The sequence below is a fragment of the Larus michahellis genome, chromosome 27 (genome assembly GCF_964199755.1).
Source record: "Larus michahellis chromosome 27, bLarMic1.1, whole genome shotgun sequence".
Taxonomy (NCBI): Eukaryota; Metazoa; Chordata; class Aves; order Charadriiformes; family Laridae; genus Larus; species Larus michahellis.
In genome coordinates this window covers 401,414-409,262 of record NC_133922.1, presented here as the reverse complement: position 1 = coordinate 409,262, position 7,849 = coordinate 401,414, and the positions used below count along the sequence as shown (strand labels likewise).

General features: G+C 62.4%; 1 protein-coding gene across 1 annotated transcript in view; it reads right to left on the bottom strand.

Annotated features, from left to right (window-relative positions):
* Nucleotides 1-372: 372 nt before the first annotated feature.
* The window catches only part of LOC141735002 (scavenger receptor cysteine-rich type 1 protein M130-like), a 75,966-nt gene continuing 68,489 nt past the window's right edge, over nucleotides 373-7,849 (bottom strand). Inside the window, exons 2-8 of the mRNA XM_074567418.1 lie at nucleotides 4,926-5,260; nucleotides 3,291-3,596; nucleotides 2,807-3,057; nucleotides 2,336-2,645; nucleotides 1,615-1,978; nucleotides 734-1,065; nucleotides 373-479 (exon numbers count right to left, since the gene is read on the bottom strand). Of these exons, the coding sequence (XP_074423519.1) occupies nucleotides 373-479; nucleotides 734-1,065; nucleotides 1,615-1,978; nucleotides 2,336-2,645; nucleotides 2,807-3,057; nucleotides 3,291-3,596; nucleotides 4,926-5,260 (2,005 nt within the window). The remainder of the gene's footprint in view (nucleotides 480-733; nucleotides 1,066-1,614; nucleotides 1,979-2,335; nucleotides 2,646-2,806; nucleotides 3,058-3,290; nucleotides 3,597-4,925; nucleotides 5,261-7,849) is intronic.

Genomic DNA, 7,849 nt, shown 5'->3' with positions numbered 1-7,849 from the left:
CCAGGAACAGGCAGAGAACGGCTTTCAGGATGATGCACATGATGATGGGCAATGAGACTCTCCTGCTGACGGTCAGACGGCCCCGCGTGGGATCTGCATGGCAGGAACACAGAAAGGGCAGCACCAGGCTTGGGAGAGGTGAGGGGCCGGCACACCCCAGTCCTGACCCCCATTACGTACCGGGTTTCAGGGGATGAGGGATGGGGAAGCTCCCACCTGAGTGGGTGAATGACAGCCCTCCCCAGCCTCCCGCCCCACCGCTACCCCGGTGCCTCCTCCTGGGAGTTTCACAGCCCAGCAAGGAGCCCCTTCCCTCCGGCTGTGGGTCACAGCCTGGCCCCAAGAAGACCCGGCGCTGGTGGGGAGGACGGGTTACCTGCTGGAGGGGTTGGTGCTGCTGTCCTGGGTGCACGGTGTGCGCACGTGTGCATGTGTAGACATCCCTGCCACATCCCACCCAAATCGCCCCTCCTGCATGACTGGTGAGCACGGCCAGGAAGGAGCGCAGGGCCCAGAGCAGGGACAGAGCCGGCAGCCCGGGAGGTGCCCCTGGGGGCTGCAGGGCCCTGCGGGCAGAAGCTGGAGGACATCCAGCCCCACCGAAGCTGCTGCCCACTCGGCAAAAGGCTCTCCTGCTCTGCAGGGATGGCCTTGCGCTCAGGAGCTCTGGAGCCGTGATGGCAGCCAATGGGGAAAAGGGCTCCCTGTGAGGTGTCCCAGCCCTGCCGCTCACCTGAGCAGATCACGGCCGCGTCCTCCTTATGGCGGCAGGCACCGCTGTCCCCAGGCCGGGCCCAGCAGTCCTGCAGAGATGGCTCTGTCCCCCGGCACTCCACCTGCTCCAGCCAGATGGGGCCGCTCCCCTCCCCAAATGCAGCCTCGGCCAGGGCAGACACCGCAGGGCCACAGCCCAGCTGCCTGCATGCCACCTCGGCATCCCACATGTCCCAAGAGTCGTCACACACCGTCCCCCAGGAGCCGCGGTGCCACACCTCCACTCGGCCAGAGCACCCCTTCTCCCCTCCCACGGCACGAATCTTCTCCCTGTCTGGAGAAGGCAGAGAGCTCCCAGGGCCGCGGGACAGCAGGCAGAGCCCTGCCAGGCGAGAGGGGCATGCAGAGGAGCAGCTGCCTGTGCAGCTCGGGGTGCTGGAGCACGCAGCCATTGGGACCGGGGGCGTTTCTGGCTGACTCCCTGCAGAGGGAAACACTGTGGTGAAGGGGCTGCTGCAGGGGGGGCGTGCAGCAGAGAGTGGGGCTCAGCTCAGCTCGTGCCACCCACCCATGGCAGCAGTTGAACCCCGGTCCTTCAGGGGACACACACTCGGCAATGTGGGGGACCCTGACTGCTCGGCCCCAAAGGGACCCTGGGTCACAGAGCAGCAGGAGGGTGTCCATGGAAGGGACACTCCTCAGAGCCCTGGCTGTTCCCTTCTGGGACCTTGCCTCGAGAAACCTCTGCCTCAACCAGGCGAAGCTGGGAGCCCGGCTGGCAACCGCTGGTGAATGTGTGGGGCTCCAGGAGAGGAAGTCCCATTTTTGGTACCAGCAGCAGAAGCATCTGGCTTGGAAACGAAAGGCCCCTGCAGGCCCAGGAATTTGACCATGCCCAGCCAGGAGCAGGATCGCAGGGGATGCTGGTGCCCGGCTAGCTCAGGATTACCCTTGCAGGTGATGTGGGTCTCATCTCGCAGGTCGTCGCATGACTGCGGGTGCCAGGGAGCGGAGGGACACTGCCAGAAGGAGCTGTTTCTCTCCCCACACTCCACACGATCCAGCCAGGCCGTGCCAGACAGCCTGCCGTGGGGCCGTTGTGTTTCCAGGGACCCTCTGTCCCCGCAGCCCAGCTCCTTGCATGCCAGCGACACAGTTTCAGGAGTCACGGAGTTGGAGCAAACGCTCCCCCACGTCCCATTGTAGAAAACCTGCAGGCGCCCGGAGCAGTTGGTGCCGTTCTCCAGCCTCAGGGCCATGAACTCTGGGAGGAAAGGCAGCGAGGGGGAACAGGCTGGTCTGGGGCTGGGGGAGCAGGGACACCCCTGCACCCGCCAGGCCCTCAGACAGGCAAAGGCACGTCCAGCAAGTCCCCCTTGCACCCACGGACAGAGAAATGTCCCTGATGGACAGACACCCCTGCCCTCCCTGCTGCCCGTCAGGGACAGCGGAGCGCCCCAGGGACCCCCGGTGGGACTGAGGGCACCTGTGCATGGGTGTCCCCACGATGGCCTTTGTCAGGGGCTCAGAGCTGGCCAGGAACAGCCTCGGCCGTGTCCGGCTCTCCCCTCGTCCCGGCCTGCCTGGGCGCTGGGCTCCCACCACAGCTCCCGGCACACACCTGAGCAGACGACTCCTGCGTCCTCTTTGTGCCCGCAGCCGTGCTGCCCCCAGGACCCTGCCGGGCAGTCCCAGAGAGCAGCTTCGGCCCCGGAGCAGTTCACGCTCTCCAGCCAGATCTGAGCGGAGCCTTCCCCGAAGCGAGCGGAGCCAACCGCCTCCAGCGCCCCTCCGCAGCCCAGCTGGCGGCAAACGACGGCAGCATCAGACAGGTCCCAGCCGTCATCGCAGACGCTCCCCCAGCTGCCCTGGTAGTAGATCTCCACTCTCCCAGCGCAGCGCCCAGGCCCGTTCACCAGCCGCACCTGACGGCTCCCTGTAGCAGGAGGAAACCCCGGCTGCCGTCAAGGGCCGGCTGCCCACCCAGCCCAGAGCCTGGGGGGGCCGTGCAGCGCCACTCACCCCGGCAAACGACCCCCACGTCCTCGGCAATCCCTGCTTCCAGCGCTCTCTCAGGCAGGGAGGTGTTGCAGAGGGTCAGGTTGGCCTCGTGCCCTGCACACCGCACCCCGCGCAGCCCCACGGGACCCGTCCCTCTCTGAGCCTTCGGGGGGTTGTAGGCTGCCTCTGCCTCTCCGCACTGCAGCTGCCGGCACACCACGCTGGCCTCCTGCACGTCCCACTGCTCATCCAGGACTCTGCCCCACGTCCCGTGCTGGAAGATCTCCACTCGCCCGTCGCACGGGCTTCCTCCACCCACCAGCCGCAGGGATGCGAAGCGAGCTGGGCCTGGGGAGAGCAGCCATGCCCCAGCCCTTGGCGGCATCGGGGAGCCCGGCAGCCTGCAGCATGTCTCCAGGCTCTGGCACCCTTGCAGGAGGGCCTTGGAGCTCACCTGCCTGCTGCCAGCCCTCTGTGGGGACCTTCTGAGCCAGAGCCTTGCACTGCCACAGGGTCCCCTGCTTTGGGAGCATTTAAGAGGAAAACAGAGTAACCGAGTGTTTTCCTGCACTCACCTGAGCATATGACAGCAGCGCTGTTCTCATGGGAGCACGGCGAGGCCCCCAGGGCAGTCACTGGGCACTCTCCCAGGTGGGCTTCAGTCCCGTCACAGTGGAAGGAGTCTCTCCAGACAGGGCCGGTTCCTCTCCCAAAATGCCCTCCTTTAGGAATGGACTCAGCAAACCCGCAGTTGAGGTGACGGCAGAGAACGTGGGCGTCCAGGAGGTCCCAGCGGGAGGCACAGAGGGTGCCCCAGGTCCCCTGCACATGGACCTCCACCCTCCCCTCACACGCCGTGCTGCCGTTCACCAGCCTGAACCCTGTGAACTCGGGACAGAGAAGGATGAGACAGGGCAGACTTGTGCTTTTGCTGCCTTGGGTGGTGGAGTAGAGGGCAAACGGACACCCTGCCTTTCTCCTCCTTCTGCACCCTTTTAGGGCTGCAGACAAACATTCAAGGTCAGGTCTAATGGGGCTCTGAGCAACCTGATCTAGTTGAAGAGGTCCTTGCTGGTTGCAGGCAAGTTGGACTAGATGACGTTGAAAGGTCCCTTCCAACCCAAACCATCCTATGGTTCTGTGATCACCCCTTCTGTCCTCACACCCAGCACAGCACAGTCCCGTCCCTGCTCCCCCATCATCGGCACACCCCCGGTGGTAACACCCTGCCCTGAGTCCTTACGTGTGCAGGTGACACCGGCAGCATTCGCGTGGGGGCAGGGCCGGTCCCTGGGGGACCCCGTGGGGCAGGAGCTGAGAAGGGATTCATTCCCCACACACTGCAGCTCTCTGTCCCACGTGGGACCAGCCCCTTCTCCAAAGTGAGCTGCCCCGGGACCAGACAGGGCTGTGCCACACTGCAACTCTCTGCAGACCACGTCGGCAGCTTTGGGACCAAAGTCGGAGTCACAGACAGTTTTCCACTGGCTCCCGTCATGGATCTCCACTCGTCCTGAGCAGGGGTTGTCCCCTCCAACCAGCTGGACAAATCCTGGAGTAACCAAAGAACCCTGTGAGTTCCCACAGCCCTCTGGCAGTTACATACCCATGTCCCACCTGCCCTGCAAGGTGGCCACAGGCAAAGAGCCCCACGACCCTCCCAGCAGCTCCCAATGGGTGCTGATGGCACAGATATACCAGGCACACCCTGCTCCTCTGCCCAAGGACAGGGCTTTTTCCCTTTGAACGGCCCCTTTGCTTTGGTTGAGGGACTTGTGTCTGCCAGAAGGCACAACCCAAAAGCCACTGGCCACTCTGCACCCTTCTCTGGGGCTGTGGGTGGCCGCGTGAGCAGCTCTCGGTGCCTCTGGCACAGGGGAACCTGGCCCTCAGCAATGCCAGACAGGTGCTGGCTGAATTGGAGAAGAAAGATGAGAATCAACAAAAAATGCGGGGCATTGAGGGGGATTCATCTCCCAGCCCCAGGCACCAACCGACGGTGGGATGAACCATCTTGGGGCCCGGCGGTGGGTGGAACCCCACTGGTCTTTCCTCAGGGACCAGGGACACCAGCAATGACAGTCCCAGCTTGGCAGTGTGACCAGCAACACAGGACCCTGCCCTGGCAGCCGTTCATTGCTCCCTGAGGGCACAGCCAGGTCCCTTCTCCTGTCCCAGTCCCAAAGGTGGGGAAGAGATTGGCTCCTTACCTGAGCATGTCACCCCAGCATCCTCACCATGACCACAGTTGCTTTGACCCCATCCATTGTGTCTACAGTCAGACAGGGCCGACTCTGTGCCGTGACACTCAACATCATCCATCCAAATGGGGCCAGATCCTGGCCCAAAGTGTGCTTCAGCAGGAGCTTTGACAGAGGACCCACAGCGCAGCTGCTTACAAACCACTGCAGCATCATTCGTGTCCCAGGAGTCATCACACACAGTCCCCCACTGGCCCTGGTGTTTTACCTCCACTCTCCCAGCACAGCGTCCGCTGCCATCCTCCAGTCTCACCTCCGCAGCCCCTTCAACCACCAAGATGGGACTGGTCAGGAGAGCGCCGAGTCCCAGAGTGCAGCTCTGGGGTCCTCCCTGCCTGTCACAGGCACCAGGATGGGAGCCCTCTCCCCTCCAGGCTCTCCCTGGGGATGTGTGGGCGTCCCCCCACTCCCCATGGGCTGTGCAGGCTGGGGGTGCTAACTCCAGACCCGCCCGGCCATTTTCTGTCCACAGCCCTCAGCACCTCCTCCCACCTCAAAGGGCCCCTGCCCATGCCCACCCAAAACCTGTATCGCCAGGCCGTGCGCAGGGCACCTGCTCCTCCCCAGCCCAGCACCCCTTAACAGCATCATGGAGACACCCTCTCCCACCCAGACGGACACAGGCAAAGGCACAGGGTCCATGGACTTGAGCTCCTTCTGACCCTCATCTCAGTGGCACTTGGAAAGAAACCCTCTTCCCAAAGGGCTCTTGATGACCCCACTGGTACCCGATGGCCCTGGGCTGTGGGAAAAGGGACCCGGCACTTACCTCTGCAGAGCTGCACCCAGAGGAGCAGCCACAGCACCCGAGGGGACAGGAGTCCCTCCATTCCCATCCTGAGCCTCCTGCCCTGCTGGCACAGCCCTGCTCTTCCCCACTCCCTGTCACAGCCCCTGGGGACTCATGGGGACAACGATGATGGGAGGGTGATATATCTCTGCAGATGCCGACCCAGCTGCGGAAGGAGCCAATCGAAGCAGCAGCACCTTTTTAGACGTTATCAGGAGCTATCTCCCCTCCGACACAGCCCAGCCCGCCAATGAACTTCTCCAGCGCCGTTCATGACCATATATGAGGGACATATATGTCCCGCTGCCGGTGTCATGGTCGCTGTGGTGGCAGATCATCATGGGACAAGCTGGGTGTGCAGGGGAACTTGGTTAGTCACCACTTGCACCCTGCTGTGGGCCTGGAAGCACTGAGCATCTCCTGCACTGGGCTCATCCAAGAAGCCATGAGGCAAGGGTCCAGCTGCCCCCAAGCTGCGGTGACCATGGAGCGGGGACTGCACCAGGGTCTGTGTCAGGATGGGGAGGAAACAGCCCCTGCCCCTGCTACGGACCTCACTGTGCTGGGAGCAGCAGCTGGGAGAGGTCTTCATCCAGGGCAAGGGCTCCATCCCAGGAGCGTTGGCTTGTCCGTCCCTCCCTGCAGGGCCCCACAGTGAGTCCCTCGCAGGAGCCGCAGCTGGATCATGTCCCTGCCCTGGCAGCAGACGGGAAGCCCAGAGGCTCAGACGTGTCCCTGACTCTCAGTGTGTCACCCAGGGGCCGTTATTCCCCACAGGCGGAGCGGGAGCTGGAGCCTGCAGGTGCACAAACCACAGCCCACGTGGCCTCGACGCGCTCCCCCCGCTGCCCCCGCAGCGCCCGGGCAGGAAGTCTGTGGTTTCCTCCTGGCACCGTGCCCAGGCACATCCCTGGGGTGCCCCCGAGCCACCCGCACCCCGACTGCTCCAGCCAGGGCCGCAGGGGCTGCTCCTTCGGCCTCGCAGACACGGGGACAGGCAGCTCCCAGCCCCCGTCATGCCCCTGTCATGCACATGGCCGCTCTGCACCGAGCCCCATGGGCACGGGGTGACATCGGTGACGTGACCTCACATCCTTCCTACTGCCAAAGCTGTGTGTTCGTGGGTTATACTGACAGTGACCTCACACTCTCCTACTTCTGCTGCCGTGTGCTCATGAGTGGTACCGACAGTGACCTCACGTCCCTCCTGCTGCCACCACCGTGTGCTCAGGGGTTACAGTGACCATGACCTCACACCCTCCTGCTGCTGCTGCTGCGTGCTCAGGAGTCCCGCTGTCACACACGTGTGTGCGTGTTGCGTACAGGCTTCTGCTGATGACGGTTATTCCAAAAAGCCATATTGGGGTGGGGACCAAATATTATTTTAACGGCATCAGAAGCGGCCACACAAGCCATATGCCTGCTCCTTGCCCAAAAGCTACACAAGCAGCGGTGAAATCACAAGAGTGACATTCACCCCTAGGGTCACCCCATAGACCTGCCCCAGCCCCACAGGGCCCCGCACCGTGATGGTGACCAGGATGGGTTTGGGGTTCGGGCGCAGGTCGGGGTCCAGGGAGAAGACGCGGAACCGCACTGGGGAGGGACGAGATTGTAGGAATGTATCTGAGAGAAAACGGTCATGTGAGCCAGCCTCCCTACTGTGAGAGATTAGATTAAGGGCAAAACAGGTGGTAGAAGATGGAATTAGTACATGGGAAAAACGGGAACTGAGAAGGCAGGAAACATGTTGTGCTAATGACTAAACAATTTACTATGCGAATTCTTGTAACCAATCTGATGTGTGAATGAACTGCATGCACCACGCGTGGACAGTGTAACTAGCTAATCAGAAATAAGCGAGTTGCGTGTACGGCTACAACGCAGGGTATAAAAGATGATGATCTGTGCTTAATAAACGGCTTCTGTTGATTCACATTGGATCGTCTGGAGTCCAGTTATTTCTCCTCAGTTTCCTAGACTGTAACAATGCATACGTGAATCGCCTTAGGGTGGCACATAAGGGAGCAAGAATTGTAACACGGGGTCCTTCTCGGGCTCCCAGCCGAGAGGCGCCTTCACG